Source organism: Syngnathus leptorhynchus, chromosome 2 (genome assembly GCF_054491065.1).
Source record: "Syngnathus leptorhynchus isolate UIUO chromosome 2, UIUO_Slep, whole genome shotgun sequence".
Taxonomy (NCBI): Eukaryota; Metazoa; Chordata; class Actinopteri; order Syngnathiformes; family Syngnathidae; genus Syngnathus; species Syngnathus leptorhynchus.
Window position 1 is genome coordinate 4,379,880 of NC_141196.1, and position 24,441 is coordinate 4,404,320.

At 39.9% G+C, this 24,441-nt stretch overlaps 1 protein-coding gene across 1 annotated transcript in view; it reads left to right on the top strand.

The window, feature by feature from the left end:
- The window catches only part of LOC147060202 (uncharacterized), a 30,111-nt gene extending 6,055 nt beyond the window's left edge, over positions 1 to 24,056 (top strand). Inside the window, exons 2-5 of the mRNA XM_085906630.1 lie at positions 9,605 to 9,687; positions 11,304 to 11,445; positions 23,179 to 23,254; positions 23,693 to 24,056. Coding sequence (XP_085762756.1) covers positions 9,605 to 9,687; positions 11,304 to 11,445; positions 23,179 to 23,254; positions 23,693 to 23,715 — 324 coding nt within the window. The 3' untranslated portion in view covers positions 23,716 to 24,056. The remainder of the gene's footprint in view (positions 1 to 9,604; positions 9,688 to 11,303; positions 11,446 to 23,178; positions 23,255 to 23,692) is intronic.
- Positions 24,057 to 24,441: the final 385 nt, after the last annotated feature.

The window sequence follows — 24,441 nt, forward strand, 5'->3', positions numbered from 1 at the left end:
CTTTTGTTAGCATAGGATAGCAACTGTTTGCTAACTGGCTAACCGTTAGCTAGTCATTGTGCTAAGAGTTGTTGTTTTTTTTCCCCATTGTGATTTATTTATTTATTTTTTTATTTTATTTTTATTTACAAAATAAGGGGAAGAGCCTTTCCTAACTTGATTGTATGCCTGATGTTGTAGCGTATGAGGATTTCTAGCGAGTACTGTTTGTGTTTCACATTTGATGACATTCTCTCGTATTCTTCACCGCATTATGAAGAGGCCTCGTCCTTCTCTTTACAGGCTGGCTTTCTTAATGACTCGCTCTCTCTTTCAGGTTGTAAATTGACTTTCAATGCTATTCTGTAATCTGAATAAATCTTGCATCCTGTTCACTGGCCCAGCGCCCCCCCCCCCCCCTTCCCCCCTCCATTGATTTACAAATGACCCATGTGCTGTATTATTAATCAGATTTTTTTTCCTATTATGTGCAAGCTCGTGTTATTGCAGCGACCGGGTTTATCATTTGATATGATGCTTTTAATGTGCTTGTGTTTCACGTGGTATTTATGGACGCGGCCGCTCCGGAGTTTGACATTGAGGCAGTTGTTGTGTCCGGATGCTAATTATGCGATTTTATGACGAGACCTTTTGATAACGCCGCTAATTCCAAATGGCAAATGTGACGCCTGAGCTGGATGCCATCATTGTGTTGTGTTTTACACCACCAACTGGCGATTGTTAAACGAGTACGTTAGCATAGCGGTTAGCATAGCTGACATTTTAGTTTGGCTGGGCTAATTTTGTGCAAATCTGGTGGTCCTGCTTCAGGCTCCTGCTGGGCTTTCTATTTAAAGATTGATTTCTTTCGGGGTTTTTTTCCATAGGATATGTCCACCACCCTCCCGCATTTCATTCATCACAGATTGTCTCAAAGGCCTGGGAGTAAACAATCAGTTCATTCCTAATCAAGCAAAATGATGTCGAAACGCAACTCATTTGTTTAGCTAATTGATAAAGCGGTAGAAGGGGAGTCATTTGAACAAACTGTGGATGCTCCTTTCTTGCTTCTTGCTGGGGTTTTTAAAACCACAATATAAAGTGAACAAAACAATGGCTTTCATATCCTCAATCTGTCAGGGAAATAAATAAATTACCGCCACGCTGCCTGGAAAACAAACAGCTGTCAAGAAGTTCCTCAAGAGGCGCCGAGCGCACTCCTTTTTTTGCCCCCTAGAAATCCAATCTTGCTTTCAAAAAAAAAAAATCATTCTTTTATTCATCATTTTCACGTTTGTTAGAGTCAAATAAAGCTAAGAACATACCGAGTTGTTCTTGGACAAACAAATGTCCGCTTCTCAGCAAAATAAATTCCTAGAACTGGCCAAGCATCCAATTGAGTGATTTTGCTGTCCGTCGTAATCTTTATTTGACTGCCTATCTTTATTTTTCTGAGCCCAATCGTTCTCATGGATTTAAAAAAATTCAACATTGATATATAGAATGCATAACCTAGTCTGCTCCAATGTTACTTTCCCACTTTTAGAAGTATTTTTATATTCGAAACAAAACGAGAGTTCCTTTGATCGCCTCCACCCAAGATCTGAACAGAACTTGAGTGGCAAACGTTGTAAACGCGAAACTATCTTTGCAAAGGTTACAGCCGGAATGTCGCTTCGGGGTCTTTCAACACATTCGCCCGCCTATCGCCCAGGTGTCGCGGGTACCTTGATTCAATGTGACAGCGTCGTTTTCATCCCACCTCAGGATGACCGCCAGCTCTCATTACTTCACACTTCAGGTGTTAGCATCAAGCTATATTATCTTTGGTGGATTTGAGAAACCATGAGGCATTTTAAGCCAGTGGTCCCCTAACTGCCAGGCAACCGTCAAAATCTGAAAGAAGTCTCATGGGTTTGTTTTTCCTTTATTTAGGGGGCACATTTTATTTTGTAAAACGTTGAAGCATTTTTTATTTTCCCGCAGGCAATATAGCAACCCAACACGCTCGCTACCTAGCTTGTGCCTCGAGGCAATTCTCTCATACGATTCGCTCATACTGTTTTCTCTTGAGTGGGACCGAGGGGTCACGGTGGACATGTGTGTGTGTGTTTACGTTCGTCACAGAAGGAGACGTCTTGAATTGTGGTTTGGCCACTTTCACTGTCTTCGTTTTCATGACCTGGTGGCGACTGAAAGATGGAGCTTTGGATACACTTGGTAAACTCTGCAGGTGATTGCACTGTCTTGTCACTTTCTAAAATATGTGAATACCAAGAGATACTTTGGATATAAACATTCCAAAAACTAAATTTTGGACTTGCGTCCAAATTATTGGCATGTTCAACCATTTTTTCACGGGAGGTTTGGTTTTCCAAGTCGGACATTTTGGTTTAGAAGTGGCCATTTTATGTGATCAGACTCACAAAGCCACAAAGTCCACCGTGGTAATTTTCATTTGTGTTTTTCATTTCCAAATTTGATCCATTTTTTTTCTCCAGATTTTGCACAATTTCTCCTGAATTGAACCATAAAAACCAATTGGTAACACAAAATTGTAAATCCTTTGTGTTTTTTTTCCTCATTGTGTGTGGGCAGAACATCAAGTCCTTGGCAATGTTCAGTCTGAAAAGGAGAATACTAATTCAGAGTGGTTGGCTACATACTGTGTATTTCAAACACTGGCTTAGAAATCAACATAGGAGGACTTTTTTTTTTCAAGGTTTATTTTGTTTTTGTTTTTTTAACTCCCTATCAGTCATCACCCCCCTGCCGATGTGGCTTTCACCAGCCCACGCTCGTCGCCGGTCCAACAGTGCAGACATTCCAAATGGTGGAAACATTAAAATGGAAATTACCAGCATAACGTCCACCGTCACCTTCCATAACGTCCTCATCGGTCCCAAGTGCTTTCAAATAACTAGGGGAAGAATATAGAAGAATAAGGACGGACATTTTGATGACTTTTGCACTGCGGGAAATCAAGTACGGGGATTGTCAAACGCTTCAAAAACGACATGATACGGGGCAAGAATATGTTTTGGTGGAAGGGCCTTGAAATGTCAAATGCAAACAGGATTTTGAACAGAACTCTGTCTGCAAATTGGAGCATCCATTTTTTTGGGTTATTTACATATGTTCTTCAAAGACAAACTCAAGATTTGATCTGATTGTTGCTAAATTGATATGCTAAATAGATGGACAGCAATGAATTGTGATCTATTTTATTTTTCATCTTTTCGTGTTAAAAAACCCACACGGGAAGTCAGCCATTTTATTGAAAGTAGTCATTTTACTATCACCAAATCAAAGATTTTAAAAGAATTGTTAGCAAATGTGCAATGCTGCATTGCAAAACATTTTCCTTTTCATCGTAGCGTGTAAATTAAAACCAAGCTAATTGCGAGGCTTTCAAATTTCCACATAATCGTGTCGTATTTACAAACCGCCGGATTACTTAGCAGAGTGTCACCTCAGACGCAATGAATAACGTGTTCCAAAAGCATTTTCCACTTGTCCAACACGCAGGGTGAGGGCGGGTGTACGCGCTCATCTCAATTATCTCCACTTTAATTGCTATTTATCTCCTGTCAAGTGATGCTAATTAGCATAAACGGCGCGGCAATTGCTTCCAAACAGCAGAGCGCCGCATGTGTTTACACCAAAAAGGTTGAATTATCCGCGGACCTCGTCGTCATCTCCCGACCGCATCGTATCAAAGGATTATCAAACGGCCTTTGTCTTCGATGTGTGTGTTCCTGTCCTTCATATTCAGAAAGGGAGCTTGAGATCAATTCCGGGGGGGTTGCGACTGTACCAATTTCTTGATGGGTCACTCATAGACGTTTTGGAGTATGGTAAACCTCTCAAGGGTTATTCAAGGAGGAAGCACAGAATTGTATTGGCTCTTTTTGCACATGTTGTGTGAAACTGTGAGTAGATGAAGGAGAGAAGCAAGATTGTCTGCCGGTAGTGGGATCATAGATGACGCGAGCCGGGGCTCTGAAATTGTAATCACACCATCGCGGCCTCGCTTGGGTTTTTCCACCATCTGATCTTGGAAGTAAACAAGCAACTTGTCGTTTTCTAACAGACGATAGTTTGTGACCCACGGACAGAAAGATTGGTTTAGTTCTAGCTAATTTCGCTTGACTTTTTTTTTCCCCGTTGAAAGACAAGCTGGTCGGGATTTTGAAATCTCAGACCAACATTTTTGGAGCCAAGAACTATTTTGAAATCTCCTGGCACACCACTAAAACAAAAAATGTCTCAAAGAGTATAGATACTAAAATGAGGATGATCTTGTTTCAGTTTACTCATAAATAAATGAATGGCACATTTGGGCCTGTAAAGTTGAATATAAAGGTTAATTGTACCATTTATTGTAATTGTATCATTTATTTGTTTGTTTTATCTGTCGTTGTATATACTAACTGGCAGAGATAGAACAAAGAAATCTGAGAGCTCATCAGGTAGTAAATCGAGTCATTTTAATTGATTGGGCTGAAAATTGGTTTTTTGACTGCAAAAAAAATGTCTGTTCTTCTATTCTTTCCAACAACGTAATGTGACAGGCAGAACAAATGCTAACAGGCTTCAGTTGATTATTATTATTTATTTTTTAGGAAATAGGGGGGGGAAAAAACAGTAGTCATTTGCGTTCTGTCCTGATCCCCATTTTGAAAATTCTGAAATAATTTATATTTTTTGCTTTTTTGACAATTTAGTTTGACATTTTGTTTTGGTGTGCTGTGAGTTTTTTGGCCTGTCGAGTATGTCCCTTGACTCACTTGCCTTAAATAACACAGCAAATATGTTTTGCCAAAGGTGAGATTGATTTCACCTCCATCATATATACGCGTTTATCCTCAGCAACTGGCATTTTATTCCTTGGGGCGTCTAACGACGTAATTGCGGCATGATTTGAGCGGCGTCCGTTCGGACACGGTCACGCGGCCGTCGCTAAGCTACATGCCACGGCCCATTACGACAATTTACCGCGCATGTGTGATTACGTTGGCATGATGAGAAGATCTCCATTAGTTCTGCTTTTGGGATGAGACGTTTTCTTGGAATTTAATTGAAAAAAATGTTTGAGAGAGCCTTTAAAAGCGGCACGCTAGCAATTTTGTTCACGAAGCTAAAACGCCGATCGATCTTGACGGATTGACTCGGAGCTGATTGATAAACAATGCGTGACTCCGGTTGTACATTTCCGATATTGATCCTCGGGAGGAGTTTAGTTGTACGTTGCGATTGGGTGCTGAGGTTGCGGAAAAAAGCTGACTTAAGCGCAGGTGACAAGGTGTTGCTATGGAGACGCTTAGCTGAGAACCTGTGACGGCTTATCTGTGGATAGTTTATGCAAATGAAAAAGATCAACCCCCCCAAAAAAAAGTGTCTGCTCTTTTATAACTGCTTATTCCTTGGTAATAGTTGAAATAGAGTTGACCACTGTTTTGTTTGTGTCCAGTCGGTAATAACTGCTGACAAGTAACATCGTTTCATTCCATTGTGCAAAGTCGACAAAACCGATTGACCGTTATGATTATGCATTATTAAAATTCTGCTCAACTGTGAAGCCCCTTTTTTTTTTTTTTTTTTTGTAACATCCGTCAGTATGATAATTTTAACATTTACTGCTAACCCAACCCGCCGTTTCTTGGTTCTTTTCTCCTCTACTTGAAAGCAGCAGAGAGGCTCGAAAAGGACAAAGGCACGCGGTCACGCATTCCCAAACGATATGCAAATCGTGGAGGAGGCTTTAATTGTTATGATATTTATAACTTGATTTATTTGGGGGGGTGATTATCCAATGAGTCCAACAGGACCACCACAAGTTTTATATTTATGGCGGATGCTTTCATTCTGATATTAATTGAATTATTTCGATTTGGCAAATCAACCAAGTGGAACGAGCGAAACGGCGCTAAATATTAATCCAAGATGGCCACAAAGTACGCTAACAGTGATGGAGATTTTAATTATCATGATTTTTTAAACCAATAAAAGGAACTGCATCATAGCTGGAGGTCAAATTGGCGTTCACGCCATGTCGCCGTTTCAATTACACATGACATGAAATCATTTTTGCAAATGAATTATAGACTTTTACTGTAATATCGTGCTAGCCTTCCCGATATATTCCGCGTCAGCCGTCCGTCTGCGTTCCTTGTCTTTTCCCGGACTAAAAATAAACTGAATTGCATCCAAGGGAAGGTCAGAATGGATTAGGGAAGCCTGCACCTCCTCCAACGGAACTGACTTGTTTGTTGTCCGGCCTCATGTCGGCTCAAGAATCAACGAGGGAAAGTGCCTCTCTCAGCACGACCGAATTTGCTGTCAGTGATAATCTGCCTAGCAACAACATGCAAAAATCGGGTTTGAAAAATATATCAAATTGAGGAAAAATAGCTCGGCAGTAGAACAGGAAAATTTGACTTGTCGAGATTTTTTCAAGCCAGCAAGTTTTGCTAACAAAAATGAAAGATTTTCTTATTTTGAGCTAAGCTTTGTCAGCTCAATAAGTTTGCATCTTTAAATCGAAGCAAATACTTTTATAGAAAATTACCTGATAATTGCTTGGTTTGGAGATACTTAATCATGGTTTGATTTATGTTTTTGTGAGTATTGCGGAACAGGAATCTGAGCAATATCCGGTGTCATAAGATTTTTTTTTTTCTCCTTAGCCATTTCGTACCACTTTCCACATCCATTTTTATGACGCTAGCTCACAAATCCAACTGGACAGTTTTAATAAGTAAAATGAGAGTCTATAATAACAATTTATCATCTTACTAAGGTTTTCATTGTTGAATGGATTGGAACCCCCCCCCCCCCCCCCCAAAAAAAAACGAAAAGGCCAAATGTCAAATTATTTTCGTGGAGCCGTCCTTTCATTATGACGTGCTGTGATTGCCGATCTTTGGGGCAGGCCAATTATCGGATTAAGCGAAAGCTCGGCCGCTCCCAGCGACGCCGCACCCCGTCTAAAGTCACATTTGATCACATCTTATTTGCCACAAAATACAGAAAGCAGAAAGGAGGCGAGAGGTCAGAAATGACCATTTGGGATGATGCTCTGTCAAAATGCTCAACGCCGCCATCTTCACCAAACAACCTCACCTCCGTCGCCAACTTGGCCAAACAACTCTTCTCCATCCGTGTGACTTTTTTAAAAATATAGCGATCGGCTCGCCCGACCTCAAAGACAATTATGCGGCACTTAAAGAGATGACAAACCCAGAAAGAAAAAAAAAAACTTGGAACAACCTTGAAGGTAACTTACGAGTCGCCTTCCACTTTTTGACTTGCGGTTGCAAACACACCAAACCACCCCGCTAATCTCAACACTGATGTTCCATTTAAATGATTGAAAGGCACGCTTCACCCCCCCCCCCCCCCCGCCCCCCCACCAACCCCCTAGCGGCTCACTTAAATACACTTGCCCTTTCAGCCCCACTTACCTAATGGCTGTCGGCACATCGATCAAACCCCCCCCCCCCCCCCCCCCCCCTGCTGTGTGTCACCTCCCGTGCGCCAAGTGCTGATGAGCTTGGACAGGCGAGCGCTTCCTCGCGTAGCATCGCTCACAAGGCAGCGGCATCCGTGACCTTTACGAGTTTGGACCATAATTTAGCCGAGATTAGCTCAGGACGACATGTAAATTATCCGGGAGAAAGGGCAGAAGTTTCCACTTTAGTTGGGCTATAACTGTATCTTCTGGGAGATGTCGTAGCGCGACTGAGCGGAAAGCCGTTTGGAAGCTTTCAAAATAAATTAAAGCTGTGAGTAACAATGAATTCAGATTTGGAAGGGAATTGGATGCAATCATTAAATTCCGTGATGAATGTTTTGCATATGAGTGTCACACATCTGTCTTGTCAACCAGTGACAGAGCTAAAGGGGGGCCCTTAGGGCCACTTCCACCCTGACTGAAATATGCTTGGACCCCAAGGTGCCAAACCAGATAATTGACTTTTGGGTATTTTACAATGTTTCCGAGAATTATTTTTTTTTTTTCATATTTCCACCCATCTCCTGAAAGGAACATGTAATGAATATTTATCAGCGTTTTCTGAAGAATTTGGGGCATTTATTAAAAAAAAAAAATGTTTTGCAGACTCACTGAAATGTCCTTGAATGAAAAATGTTTTTCTTGATTAGTTTTGTATTATTAGCATACATACCTGCACTTGGTGAAAAATTGACTGCAATGGAAAAGACCGTAAAATGGCTCTTTCCAATCGAGACAGAAGACTTGTGTTTTCAAGGGTGTCTTAATGGCCTGTTGAAATTCCCACCTTGAAGTGATGTCATCAGCATATCTCCTCACTACCTTCAAAGTCCTTCATCATCATTAGTAGCCAAGTTTCTCAAAGGCAAATTCCGGTTTTCCCGCCTCTGAGATCACTTATTAAAGCAACACAGCAAATCAGCTTTATTGGATTGCCTCCCAACCTTCATTCCGTCTGTCTGTCTGGGAGAAGGAAGATCTCAATGTGGGGACTCATCTCCTGCTTCAACCCGACTTCTCGAATGTATTAGATCTATAAGACTCTCACGGGGTTGTTTCTGTTGACCCTTCCAAAGGGTTGCTTGGAGTTCACACGTATGGAAAAGCTGCAAATGAGCACACATGGGGGAACGATTTTACCGCAGGCACATCGCCGACTGTACGTAATCAGGAGAGAGGATTAGTCACCCGTGCTCCGATTTATTTTCATACATGCTTACTTGAGTTCTTGTATAACTGCCAAATGGATTTTGTACGAGAAGTTTGTGACATGTCAAGTCAGGAGTTTCAAAGTTTGTGAATTTTTGTTGCTCACATTGCAGTGTATTCTTTTAAATTTTTGATCTCGTTTCATAAAAGCCCAGTTAAAAGTGATATTTGACGTCTACAGCCGTCAATGGCAGTGAATGAGTGTTTATTTTCAAGGTAGTGTTTTTGTTATTCAAGACTTTGTCGAGGCATTTGTGTCATTTAAAGTCAGTTTTTTTTTTAAGGACATTTATGGAATTTGCAGTCAGTACATTTTTTTTTGGAGCATCATGAAATTTCAAGTAGAGTTTGGCTACATTTGGGACATTTAGGAATTTTCAAGGTGGTAACCGCTTTTTTTGTATACTGTTTTCAAAATATGGAGAAGAAACAATTGCAGTTGCCTCAAAATGAGGTGAAATTAGGAGAATTTGTTTTTGGATGTCAAAGTGTTCTCCGTAAGCCAATTTGGGGTCAGTGAAATTTGCAGAGAGGTCGGTCAGGGTGTGTTGCTCTACAAATGAGTCACCAGACCTCTGCATACGCCATCTTTTTTTCTTTCCCCCCCCCCCCCCCCCCTCACAAGGCTCCCTAATCGAGTCTCTTTAGTCACGTATTGCGCGTGGGCGAACGGAGGTTGTGCGGTTTTTCTCCGCCGGCCTGTCGGTTTCATCGGCGAGTTGCGTCGCTCACTTGCTCCTCCAGAGAAGACACCTGGTGCTCTCATCAAGAGGCTTCACGCCGGCCCTGTGATCAATCACTCGCTGTCAAGAAAGCGAGCCATATTGATTGGGGCCGGTAGGGATCGGATGCTCTGTTCTGAGCTACGGTACTGAAGTTGTTATTACTTTGTGTTTAAAGATATCCCATCCTTCTGTTTGCCTGCTGGGACTGGAGTCCAATCCGACCGACCATGTACATCCCTGGACGGACCGGGAAGTCAGGTACGAGAACCACTCCGCTTCTGATGACCCGAGAATAAAATTTCCCCAAATGGTTTCAGATCGTGATGGTCCAAGCAAAGATTTTGATTTGAGTAGATTCTCTCAAATCGTATACAATCGTATATCGGCATGGGTGAAATTTCAAGTCAGGGAATTTTCATAAAATGATTGTAAAATGTTTTACAACATTTAAAAGCAGTTACAAACAACCGAGTTAAAGGCATTGAAAGTCAAGAAATAAAAAGTACTGAAATTAGTAAGACTAGACAGCGCAAAAACAACTTTTTTTTTAAATTAATGTGTATTGAAAAGCATTTACACTATTGGTATGTTTTGAATGAATTGATGATGAACAATGAAAACAATTTCATTTTTCCCCTGACATACAAACATCTTCATTTGGTTCAGTGGGTTGATTCAAAGCTGCTAGTTAATGGTAAATGTCTTGCTCCCGGTGGTGTTTTTGGCACGTATGTGTGTGCTCCCATTAAGCGTGGTAATTTCAACTCACATAAGTGGTGGGAGGGGACGGGAGAGCCAAATCGTTTTTGTGTCACAGGCTGAGCGTCGCTACATTGGCTTATTGGTTCTGTTTGAATTATTCATGTGAAGCGCAGGGGCGCTGCTTGGCTTCGCGGCCCGTGTCAAATGGCGCCCGCTCTGGGCTTGGTCCGACCGAATCCACGATGATAGACGAGTGAGAGCGATCCACCGCAGCCGATTCTTCCGCATCAGCAGAAATATGATGGTCTTTTTTTTTGTTTTTTTTTTTGCAGGGCTGGATTTTCCTGTTGTCGCAGTGGTACTGCATAGTATATACACCATATACTGTATAATGTGACTGACCTGTATAGAATTGACGTTGAATATTTAAAATGTCCTTCAGGGAAATGGGAGAGGTTTTGCCAACTGTTGGTAGATTGAAAGTGAGTGGCTGTGTGATTTTTGAATTTCAAAGAAACTGAAAGTTATTATTATGAAAGTTTTATTTATTTATTTGTTTATTTATTTATTTATTTATTTATTTATCCATATACATAATATAATAATAATTATTATTATTATTCCAAGCAGTTGTGAAATTTTTAAGTCATCCATCAATACATTTTCTGAAATCCTCAGAATGCTTTTTTTTAATTTATTTTTTATATAAATGTCTTTGTCAAATTTATTTTTCAAAGCATTTTTTTTTTACATTTCAAATTAGTCAACCTCATCAGGTAATATCTTGCAAGCTATGTGTAAAATTGTCCCTCTTGCTCCCCGCCAGTGACAATAGCAAATAATGCGTCCTCGCCGCAGAGCCCCGTGATTCATGCCTCGGTCCCTGCAGCTACATTAAACAAGCATTGATTGTCCCCGCCGCCCACCCTAATCCTAATGCAAAAAATAAATACCCCCATCAATTCCCCCAGTAGATATTCGCTTCCGCTTGGCCGGGTGCGTGCAATCAATACATGCTTTTGGGTGTAAAATAACCTTTTCATGACCGGTGAGGAAATGCGGGGCCCTTCAGAACCATTTCTCATATTGATTTCCCCATCTGTTTTTTTTCCCCCCCGTTCCTGCGGCCGTTGTCTTTATTCCGGTGTTCAGGTAATCTTCTGTATTTACAGCGCAAAGCCTGCTTGCAGTTTTACTGGAACGGAGGCGCACGTGTGCTCGCATCACCGGTTCGCACGCCCTCTGAGAGGACCAACAGGAATCAGGCCAAGGAAAGTCTTTCTTGATTGGAAACAAATGGAACAGCAGGAACAGGTACAGAGGTGTGGTCAAATGAATGAACGTTTGATGTTTCGATCTGAATTTCTGTCATGTTTGTGAAAGTTTTAGTGAATTTTAGCAAAGCATTTGTTAACATCTCTTAAAATTGCCAATATTTTTATACAGTGTTTATGAAATTTGTATTTTTTGCAACACCTGAGCGCAACATGCCTAGCGACAGATCTACCAGGCATCTCAATTTTTTGATTCTTCCCATCATGATTTTAAAGGCTTCTTGCACCCCACACCCATCAGATTAGATTAGTATCAGTCAGCGTAAAGATCAGCCGCCAGACCGCCATTTCTTCGCAAAATGCTCATTAAGCTAATGCAACTCGGGTGTCAAAAGGTTGCCAATATTTCAAGAGAAATGGCAATTTGCCACTCGGGAGGGAGAAAAAAAAATGGGCGGGGGTGCTTGGATAAAGCATTTGGTTTGCTCTCAGATTTATGAGGCTTTTAGTTGCGTTATATGTGATACAATTAGCGCCGGGTGCCAATAAGCCTGGCGGCTCAAGGACGTGGTCTTCGCCTGGCCATCTGTCATTAATCGCGGACTGGCGCTATGCGGCAAGCTAGCCGGCGAATGGCCGTGACCCGAGGGCGGGGTGGGTGAGGGTGGGGCGGTTTTCACCGAACCGCAGGTGAGAATTGAACATCATCCATCACTGTGGAACTGCTTGTGAAAAATTGGAACAGCGGCCTTTGTCCTAGAAAAGTTGCAATGCGGAGTTTTAAGACATTTTAAGGTTGCTCTCTGAAGGATTTTCAATACCGTGTGCTGGGGATGCCGAGTTTTTGACTTTTGTAAAGTCGGAAAGCAACAATGACAAAGTAGCCGATGTTGTATCTCTTGCGGCTATGAATGTTGGTTTTCCGAGTGCTTTTTAACAGCTTGTTTCCGAGCCCCCGATGGCGTGACACTAACGTCCTTTCTGAAGTGTTAAGGTGCGCCGCGGAAAGCGTCAAAGCAGGTGTTAAAGGCTTCCTGTGGGTCAAATAAAAGCAGGTGCGGTCTGCTCTTGTACCGTCATAACTACGCACGACTAAGCCATGTGTTCGTTTTTCCAACACACACAGAAAAAAATGCTTCGGCTACACAGTCCAAAACAATTGGATGAGTTCGACAATTTCAAGGCAGGAAATTGCGATAAAATTTGAAGTTGAGTCATTTCCCGAAATGAAAGTCACAAAAATAAGAATAAATGAAAAAAGAGTGTGAATTTTAAAAAAAGTGCAGTGAATTGATTTGGCTCAAACGACTCACTGGCTTTGTTGTGTACGTATCTCATATTAGATTGTATATTTTATTTGAAAGTTTCACCAAATTAAATGACTATTTTAGGCCCATTTTTGGGGGTACCGCAGAAAATCCACTTAATTGGTGTGAAAATAATTCATTCACAACAAATATATCTTATATTCTGTAAAGCGCTTTGTTATGGCGTAAACTGTTGCGAAATTTCAATTTCAAGGCAGGAAATTGCGATAAAATTTGAAGTTGAGTAATTTCCCAAAATGATAGTCACAAAAATAAGAATAAATAAAAATATAGTGTGAATTTAAAAAAAGTGCAGTGAATTGATTCGACTCAAACAACTCACTGGCTTTGTTGTGTACATATTTCATATTTTATTTAAGTTTCACCAACTTAAAAAAACAATTTAAGGCCTATTTTTGGGCGTACTGCAGAAAATCCACTTAATTGGTGTGAAAATAATTCATTCACAACAAATATATCTCATATTCTGTAAAGCGCTTTGTTATGGCGTAAACTGTTGCAAAATTAGCAGAAGCTAAAACTAACCTGTACTGTAATCAACCTCCAATCTGAAATTCGAATAAAAAAAAAAATCTGTCGAGGCTGTTCCTCTTCTGCACTTTGAAAATATTTTTTTCTCTCTCAAAATGTCTCCGATGAGCGTTTATTCCATAATTTATTAAAAGGATTAAATGAGCCCCCCCCCCCCCCCCCCCTTCCTCCTTTGAAGCCGAGGCGTCGTCAAACGTTCAGACATGAGCGCGCTGCATTTATTTGCATGTCGGCTGCCAGTTCAGTGAGCAAAACACATCAATCACAAGCGCTTTACGCACTGCAATGAGGACAGATGTACTTTTTTTTGCTTTCCAGAACACCAACAAAGGACACATTGTAATATTACCACTTTGAATATTCAACCTAATTTGTCCCACTAATGCCATTCAGTTCTTGTTAAATTGTGAATTTACTCTCGGGAGCAGTTGCCACTTTATTGTTTTCTTACTAGGAGCATGTTAAGAGCAAAGCTTGTTTGTCTCTTAATATTCTAACTTCTGGGTTATAAAATTATGCCCTTATTTGGTAAAATTACAAATTTCGGCTTGTCATTTAATTATCTTGAAATGGAGCCGTCATTCTCATAAAAATCGATATGTCTTATTTGAGCAAAGGCAACTTTACTCTCGTAATATTTTCATGCTGTTAACCACTTTATGGTCACTTAAGTCCCATAAAACAACGTACAACTTTGTTCCCGCATCAACAGGGGTAATTCATAACGTTGCGTCTTAATTCTTTTAAAATTGTGTCTTTGTTCTCTTAAAATTCTGACTTATTGCTGGTGGGTTTCCGCATATCAATGGCCTTTTTTTTTTTTAAAATCGTTACCCTTTAAAATGTCTATCATAATGTGCATTTGCCGACAATGTTTATGAACCACCATAAAGGGAAACTTAGTGTAGCGTCACAAGCTAGCTATTCTGCACTTAAAGTTAACGTCTATGAAGGGAGACAATGTGGGAGAAGGACAAAGTTGTCATTAAAGTGCAAATCAGTGCTGTGAATGAATGTGCGTCGTCATAGGTCAGCCTGCGAGGGCTTCAAAATAAAAGTCTCATTAATGGGATTGGATTCATCCCGTAGTATTTAAAAAAAAAAGAAGTCAACCCAATATGTTGTATGTGCCCCCACTCGTCTAAACACAGCATTATGAATAATATTGCGATTGTTAAGCAGCATAATTCACAGATTTTTATCCATCTCAACGGCAGCCATTTTGCCACTTGCTGTCCACTGAAAATGAGATCACGGTTTAGCTTCAGAAAATTGGTGAGCTGTGATTGGTTGTTACCTGTGATGTCATTTTCAGTCGACGGCAAATTGCAAAATGGCTACCCCCTGAGATAAAAACCGTTTTCATGTTTCATTTATATTCTATAAACCTAACATGAATCCGAAGTTTTAACCTTGACACACTTTACAGAGGTGCCAATTTTTTTTCCGTCTGGTTGTTTGTTGAGTTTTAATGCTAACGACTAGCACATCAATTGGATTTTCCATTGTATGTTAGCGTGTCACTCATATTACAAAGCACCACTGTATCGGTACCCATCAACACCATGAGGTGTCCCTGTAAAGTGACTTTCAGAGGCAGAATGTAGCAAACGCTCTACAAACTTACTCAGAAACAGACGGAAATCAAAAGAGGCAGATTTCCCTCATTTCTATTTTTGAAAAAAAAAAAAAAAGACTTTATGAAAGAATCCTGAAAAGGTTAACGTGTGTTCTCTTGGCCCGTGCACTTGAGCCTGAGGGGACATGTGGGAAGCGGGCATGGACAGGAAGATCTTTGGCATTTCATCCTTCCTTGGTTTTGATGCGACGCGGCCTGATGTGACCGAGTCTTCAAAGAACAGGAAGTAGGTGCATTGAAGGGGGGAAAAAAAAAAAAACTCGGATTGGTGGACATGCATTGTTGCGTAGATCTAGTTTTTACAACTCCTGGTTCTACTTTGCCTTTTTGTCACGTTTTGGCTTTTTTATGAATAAGCCATACATACAAAGTCTTGACTGTATTTATGTTCATCTTGGCTCATCATATTGGAGAATTTCCCAGCTTTGACAGGAAGGACTGATGCAACTTATTTGCAATTTTGTAATTAGATGACAAATCCAACGGCAAAAAAAAAAAAAAAAGGAATATCCCTCGATACCACAGCCCAACCCCCGCAAATGCATTTGACAACGTAGCTTCTCCATTTATTTTTGAGTGTGCTTGTTTAGAGTGGTCACAATCCCGCCACGTATTCCCGGGCCTTTGACCTCTCGCTGTTGATGGCTTTCAAGAGGTATAGTGCTCATCAAGTGTTTCTCTTCACTTCGGTGCGGCGATATGCGCCACACCTTTAGTATAAATTCCCGACATTGCGGCTCGGGTTGAAATGTGCATCCTTGACCCTCCTTTTTGTCTGCTGACATCGGAACCGAAGGCGTTTCATCCATGACCGAACTGTTTAATTAATTGTCGTTACTTTGATGAGGCGAACGGAAGCCTCACATTGATTGGGCTAATTTCACTGGAAAAGTTTCTCATTTTGTTTGCCACCTGAAGAACTCGATGGAGGGGAAATATTTGAGCAATGATACCAACCATCGGGACAAAATTTTTATATGTGTCAATACAGAAACCAAACTACATGTTCTCGCTGGCCATCGTGTGCATTTGGCCGTAGAATCTCGATTATCCGAGAAGCTATCTCCAGGCAGAGAGCGGTTCTGATGCATTGCAGCTAAAGCGAATCCAATCCGATACCTTGCGTTCCCGCCTTATGTCATGATGAGGCATAAGTGGATCATTTTGTCTCCGAGGAAAATCTTCCTGTTGCAGCTAAAAGCGGAAAGGTGTGTGTGTTGGGGTGGGGGAATTGTCTCCTGTTCTCATATTTTCGTAGTTTTTAGCATTATGGATTTCAGTCATTTTATCTTCATCATTATTCCTCACTTTGGTTCAGTCACGTGTAGTGTGTGGTGTCTTTGTCTCAGTATCGATACGCTAAGCTAAGACGTGTCAGAATAAGAAGAAAAATGATTTACCTCAAACTAAAATTCACAAAATAATGATTGGATATTTATGTGATTACTTCTTGACCTTATTAATCTTTTTGCATTATACTAAATGATACATGTATTAGTTTTGTCCACTTAAGGTTGCCGTCCTCATATTCTACACTGTAGTATGTGTAAGGTTGAATGCGTGTGGTTTATTTTGTTTGTTGAGAGCAACACGGGCAAAATCACTTTTTCCGCCCTGCTGTGTCACACTTGCCGATCTTTGACATTCCCCGAGGTTAATTTTCTTTATATATGCTAAACTGCTAGAACGCGCCCCGCCCGAGCATACGACCGACCTGTGACCTCTCGACCCGGACGTAATCCTTCAGGATAGCTCGGTCAATCCTTTAAGATGGATTCACCTCTCCAGATGAATAAACTATTCAGTCTATTAGCGAGACTGCTCCAGTTTACGTTGCGTTTTCATTGCGATCAATCGCTATGTCCTCAGAGGGATTTTCAGAAGCCACTTTTTAACGACAATATTTCCATTATGTTCCGATTTTGTCGTATCATGACAGATAACGATATCAGTTCCTGAACTCATCTGTGACCTGCTGCCCAATATTCAAAGGAATAGAAATTGAAGACAGTTGAAGTTAGGCTTTTCCCGTAGATTCGCTCACGATCGAATTTGGGCTCATTCCTTACGGATTAAAAGTGATTTATTCATAATACCTGGCAACGCATGCTTGGTCGGCGGTATGTGTAAGCCCTGTGTCGCCTTTAAAGGCGCTGTCCCTTCAAGACACGCTTTTAATTCCACAGCAGGAATAGCAGCAATATTTAACAGAAAATGTCACAAAATGTCAAGTTGGGAAAATGTCACCAGGGAAGGACTGAAGAATGACCTGAAAGCTCCCTTTAAGATGAAATAAATATGCCCCTGTGGTGTTGTAATTTTTTTTTTTTCTTCCCGCCATTCATTTTCAGGCAAGAGAGAGATAAATGAACTCATTCATTTCCACCACCAAAAGTTTGATTTTTGTTGCCATATGGATATGACAGATATGATATATAGTAACAGTGATAACTTTCCCGCCAATCCCAAATGATAAATTTGTCAATGTATCACATTGGGACTGTGATGAATTTGGTGTTATCTGGAAGATGTTTAGCACCAGCAAAAAGAACAGCTCTCCACAGGTGTTTTTTTTTTTTTTTTTTTCAAATTATAGAGACAAAAATGTTAGCTTATAAATACACAAATAATAGATGAAAAAACAATCATAACTGACAAGGTAAAATAACTCAATCTACAATCATTTTTTAAAATAATCGTTTGAATTTTTAATCCTTAAAGAAATATATAATTCAAATATCAACAAATAAAAATAACAAAGATAAGGATGAAAAATAGAAAGAAAAAAAAAACTGCATCGACCTGCATCACGTTAGCATCACGTTGTTATCTGGAGGCAAAAGAAGGGAAGTAAACATTGCGACTGTTATCTCGAAAAATGTCAATTTGTTGTGGTTTTGGTTGCCAAAACACTCAAAGCAAAAATAAAAATAAAAATTTGGAAAAAGAAGACAAACGTAAAAAAATAATAAGTGATATTGATGTTGGCAAAGTACTTAGCAACAAAAAGAGATTAAACAAAAGTACATAAATTCCCAAAAGAAAGCCCAAATATATAAAGAAAAACAGTATCAAATGGACATCTTGTTAGCAGTATCGTTTTTGTGGTTTACCACTCACGTAAACGAAGATGCCAAAACAAGTCTTCCAAAGCAAAGCTCGCTTTCAACAAGAGTCGTGTAGAAGGCACTCTAGTGTGATGCCACTGATCACGGGCTGGGGGGGTGAAAGCAATTTCCTCCTTTGTTCCAGGCACTGCAAGCCTTATATTGGGACGCAGCATCCTGACACGAAGGAGATTGGTGGCCAGGATGCTGAATTTTTCATGAAGCAGGAAAGGTTAGATAAGATCCTCCCACACGCTGGAGATCGTGCACTCACAGATGCGTCTCGAGAGCCCGGCCGGTCGTTCAAGGAGAAATTGTGAATGTGACTCCCGCTGCTGAACCATTATTCACAGGCACACGTTTACAGAGGGCCACATTGCAGCATGTTGGCGTTACTAATCCTTCATTTTTAACCTGTTTATTCTGATTACAGTTAGCTAGCGCAGATTGCATCGTGGCGGCGATCGACGCTTGTCCAAGCACTTTGACTTTCACTTTCAATTCTGCAGTCGAGCTGGGAGTGCCATCAAATATTGATTCAATGCCGATTGCGCTTTTTTGTTTTGTGTTGTTTTGGCTATATGCTGGCCACTCCCAATTCAGATTTTTGCATCTATAGTCATCTATGGCACTGAATAAAAAGTCTGCTAAATGCTAACATATAATGTAAAACAACATAGGCCGGCTAAACAAAGCTAGCATCTCCCTGATGGTAAATGTCATTTTTTTGTTTTGGCTATCTGCAGTTCAGTTTTGGCGTCTATAGTTGTCTATGGCACTGAATAAAAAATCTGCCATCTAAATGCTAACATATAATCTAAAACGACATAGGCCAGCTAAACGAAGCTAGCATCTCCCTGACGGTAAATGTTATCATAATTTAGGTTATGTGTATCGAATAAAGACATTGATGTAGGGTCGCTCAAATTATATATATTATATATATATATATATATAAATGATATGTATCTTAAATGGACAACATTAAGGCACCCAAAAAAATCTGACTGTATTCATCCGGCATGCGTGTGCAAAAGCCGAAAGAGGAATATCGAAGCGTCGTGAGCGTCCCGTCTGTGAAAGCGCCATTAAATTGTCAGTTATGATGGATGTTCCGCCTTTCCTGCATTAACTGCTACATTAGGAGTCATTAATTCTTCAGGATGTGCACTAGAGATCAGCGGGCCTCCCAGAGGAGGGTGTGCGCGTGCGTGTATGGCGTCCCCACCGTGATGGAGGAGCGAGAGGCAGAGATAAAGAGGGTGGGGTGCTCTGACTATTGCAAATTAGCTTTGTTGTCAATCAACACTGCGAGCAGACATATTGACGGTCATTTGCAGCCGCAGCCCCCTTTGCAATTACGCCCACTTTAGAAAAAAAACTTTTTTTTTTTATTGTTTGATTCATGATGCGTGAGCTCTTAAGTCGTACGCAAATGAATCACTGCTTAAGTTCAATTAAGTTTAGTTTTGAGTCATAAAAAAAATGCATCTAAGCTTGACTCTTTCATGCAATCATGTTGAATGAACTCTTACGATCATTTTAATATTCTCGAGTCGTGATTCCAGGGAAGCGCCCCTGTTTGATGTTTAACACGCAGGGTATAAAAAACAAATCCTGTTTTTTTATCCTTTAAAGCAAACATCCTTGTAAATTACTATCTGGCAGCACCATGGAATCGGCCAGCATAAGTCATTATTCATATTACAGTTTAAAGAAACACTTGTGAAGTAAACCAAACTAAGATTGAAATAAAAAATGCTTTTAAAAAAAGGAAAGCCAACTGAAACTTGTATCTTATATTTATAACATTAACTAAAACTAATTGTAGATATAGATTTTTATTTTTTTTGTCAACTAATATTAGCTCATTTTAAATGTAGTTATTTTGTCATGGCTAAGTGAGGTCAAACAGTTGTTTGAGAATTTAGTTTCGTGTTGTAGTTGTCCATATATTAAAAAACTAAAACTAATACGAAATCTAATATAAACAAAATTTTTAAAAATGATCTAAAAATAAAAGCTCTAAAAACAAACAAAAACTAACTAACTTTTTTTTTTTTTTTTTTTTTTTTTTTTTTTAATCCCACACTTTTTTTTTTCCCAATCCTGCATGGGATTTTTCATCTTCTCTGGGGAGCGTCTGTTTGCCAGAGAGATGAGCGCCACTTGTTTTAGTGACTGCGACACGAGTGGGTATTGACTATCTTGCCGCCATCTGGAGGGAGGAGTGCCTGTTCCTGCGCAGTGCAGCAGCCTGAGCAGCTGAAATGTTCATTGTGTGCTTCATGCAGTCCTCTTCTAGGCTACGACGTACGGCATTACACAAGCCACAAACTATACAGCATTGGTGTCAAACCCAAGGCCCGGGGGCCAGATACGGCCCGCTACATCATCATCATCGCAGATACAAATTGTGCATGGACTTTGTGTCAATACTAAAATTACAAATTGCCTTCACTTTTGAAAAATAGAGAAATTGTTAGCAATTTTTTATTACCATTCAGTTTTGACTAGTCTGTGATTTCAAAACTCGTTATCAGTTTGTTGTGTTGTGTATAAGGCGTTGACAGTCATAACGGCCTTTCCGAAGGAAACTATGACTACGATGCGGCCCGCGACAAAAATGAGTTTGACACCCCTGCTATACAGTATCGTGAAATAGTGGGAAACCCCGCATGTAAATTTCAAATGGTATTTTGAACCAATTTTGTGGTCGAGAAAAATTGAACGATATGAAGATGTGTTTGCACAGTAGGGTATCGCTACGATAACAACTAATACTTCGAGTCACGCATGACTAATAATGTTGTGTCTAGACGCAGCTTTTAGCTTTTAGGGGTTAGCTGCTCAAATGTTGAATAATTAATCCGTTTTTTTTTTTTTTTTTGCCGTGTTCCAGCTCATTCTTTTTCTGCCAGTTGGCAAACAAGTTAGCGGCGACACGTCAGAAAGGTTACATTGTGTGAAAACACCTCCATAAAACAGACATGACTCACGAGCTAAAATTAGCTGTGCCTTTTGAATTGAACTCACTTGAGAGTAGGCTCTTGCGCCTCCTAGTGGCACAGTCCATTGACATTAGGCATCTTTATCGGTTCTTTTTTCGTGGAGGGGGTTATTGCGCTGTTCTCGAGAGACTCGTCCTCTTTGAAAGTGCCATTTGAAGGCGCTTTGGGTAGGTTAGGTGTGAGGGTCACTGTTTAGTAAAGGTTAGGGTAAGGGATGAATTGGAGGTATTATATAGGTCTCCGTATTTGTTCTCTCATGGGAAATACAGCTATTAGATTTCTTCAGAAGCCGTGTAAAGGAGCAGGAAGAGTTAAATAAACCTTCTGAGTTTCCACGGCATGCGTGTGCGGTGAATTTTTGTCAAACAGGTGAAAGAACAGTCGAGTGGGGGAATCAGTCAAGCTTGTCGCCTTGACCTACTTGACTGTAGCGGAATACTGGAAAGCAGCTCCGGGGCTCCCGTTTTTTTTTTTTTTTTTTCTGCAGAGAAAACATGGCATTTCTGATTAAATTTAAATCAATGGCTACACTTTAAATACCAAAGCACAAATTTTGGTAAAGGTCATCTTTAAAGCGAACATCTTTGTCCAATTTTAATTCAAGTCTCTCTAAAGTGGAAATAATTGTCTTGTGAATTTTGACAACTAAGACAGATTTTAAATCTCATTGTTTTGTAATCAGTCTTAAAAATATGGAAGCGATTTTGGACATTCAGTCGAATCCAGACAGGACCTAAACTCGTTGAACACAATCAATGGAGCTAAGACGGCCCATCGGTTACAGGTCACGAAAACGATGTCGGCCAATATTTGCCTCCGTGATTGAAGTGTCCCCCCCTGTCGGGTGTACGTTAATTGAGTCCTCCCTGTAATCGCACGCAGCAAGTATGATTGGCTGGCAGGAAAAAAAAAGACCATTGGGGATTATCCTCAAGGTCTCTTGTTAAGGTACCCAGGCGGAAAATTGAAAAGCAATTTTCTCTTGTCCTCTCCAACGTTGTGACGGGCAACTAACTGTCAAGCTTTGTGCGCTTTGAGCTCAACACCAGAAAAGTTTCCATTGTGGCTGCTAAAATATCGGACTCATTCCGCCCTACTTTTCAGTGTGTATTTATTTTGCGGCCGCACTACTCAAGTTCTTTTGTGTGGCGTTAAACATACTGCACCACAATTTATCGCTCGCCCATTGTAAAGGGTGCCAAAACGTCCTACTTTTTTCAGTTTATTTTTGGAAACGTCCGCAGGGCTTGCAAAATTCTGGGATTTTTTTGTTGTTGTAAACTTTCCGTGAGGATTAAGGCTAATTTGTGGAAATAATTTAGGTGTTATAGAGTTGAAGGTGGCTTTTAAGTCTTAGATAGCTTGTATCGGAAGCCTCCACAAGTACCCAATATCTTAAAATAAGGCTGGTATCAGCCCGATATCGATCCGGGTTTCTATACCCGCCCATTCCCAAGTCTATAAATGTAACAAAGAAAATGACTTGCCTTGATCAAAAATTAATAAAGCAATGTTATTGTTGGCAGATGTGGACATCTCAACTACTTTTATGAACTTGCAAAAATCTTAACATGATCCAAATTAAAATAACATCTGAGAGATGAATCCAATTGTATATGCAGAGCAGTTAATTAGCTATTGAATGTCATTTTCTCTGCAAACAGTCACCACTGAATAGTTAATGTTGCCATTACTTGTTTGTTTGACCTGAGCATGAAAGGAAAAAAAAAAACATTTACCCTTGGCTCAGTAGGAAATCTTTGAGTTGATGCGAGGGAAAACATCTGCCCGGCACGTTTGCTCTGACTCTTGATTGGCCTAATGCATATAAATCACAGTTAATGTGTCTGTGACATGCAAGGTCAGCAACACCTTGGGATGTGTCAAAAGACGATTCTACAACTGCATGGTTACTTGTCTGAATCGTAAGCTCTTGTCTTTTTTTTAAGGTTATTTTAATAATAAGCATTTTTTTGGGTTGAATATTAATTTGTCTGCCAAATCAATACAGGCACAACACATTCCGAGTTGAGCATTTTATACTCCAAAGTTTCTGTTAATTTAGTTTTTGTAAATGTTCAATTTGCTGGTTTTCCAATGTAAAAAAAAATCAAAAAAAATCAATGTCAAATAATTTTTGTTTTTGTTTTATTTTAGCTGATCTGGGCCTTTAAGGCCTCGCCCTTCAGGCCTCGCCTACTCCAGGACAGGAAACAGTTTCCACACTTGACAGGTGCAAGGCTTTAGTTTGTTGTTTGTACTTATGTCAAATGTGCAACCTGCTACATGGTTGGTTACTTGTCGCATTCTAGCACTCAAATGTCATTGTCTTTGTATCAATAATATTAATTAAAAAAAAAAAAAGAGAGAGAGAGAGAGAGAGAGAGAGAGAGGTGATTTGAGAGCATTGAGACCCAAATGATTGTGCCATGCAGACACTGTCATGATGTTGCGGGCTTTTAGCCAATGGGGCGAGCGGGCGTGCTAGGCTAGGCTAAGCTAATGACACTGCTAACAGGAAGAGGAAGTGAGTGAAACATTATGCCAGGCTATATTTTGAATGTTTTTCTCCGGTGTTATTTAAAATAATGTCACTCAGGGAAGAAAAAAGAGAGAGAAAGAGAGAATTATTTTTTTTATTTGACATGCTTTTGCCTTTTTGTTTCTTTAGCGCAATCCAGGTGGTGGTCGTGACAAACATGGTGGACCAAGGTAAGCTTAGTTTTATTAGCAGTTGGGATGTCACTTTCTGACAATGACACAAATCAAAACAAGTTCTGCATTTTTCCTCTCTTTCTGGATTTTAGACAAACTTTAAAGCAAGTTTTTTTTTTTCTTTTTTTAAGATGGCATAAAAATAACTATCCTAAAAATATTCTGAAGCACATACCTCAGGTGAATTAGCTGCTAAATGCTAATCATCTAATTGACATTTTGGGCATGACTAACTCTCAGGGAAGTTGGACTTCAATTTGGGCTGTCCATTAAGATTGAAACCCTGCAGGTGAACTTTTTGGGGAGATTCTTGCTTTTTTTCTGCCTCTTTTCTTAAACTTAAAGTGATTTGTTTGGATTTTGTTTCAGATCACATTCATTTGGAATTATTGCATTTCCTTTGTCAATAATAAATTAGGCTTAATCTGATTGAATTTTGTTTTAATTAATTAATGATAATTTTAAAATTATATTGCCAAGTTGATATTTAAATGTGATGTACTTCTCCAAATGAAATGTATTTCCTTTTTTTTAATCTATTAACAAAGCAAAGCACATTGACGAGAACCTGAACCGCAGTCTCGTAAAATATGCTGATGCCATCCAGAGCCAACCAATAATCATTTGAAATCTCTAAGTAAAATTTGTAAACTAAGCAAGCTCAAATTTGAACAAAATGAGGACATTTAAATGAAACAAATATTG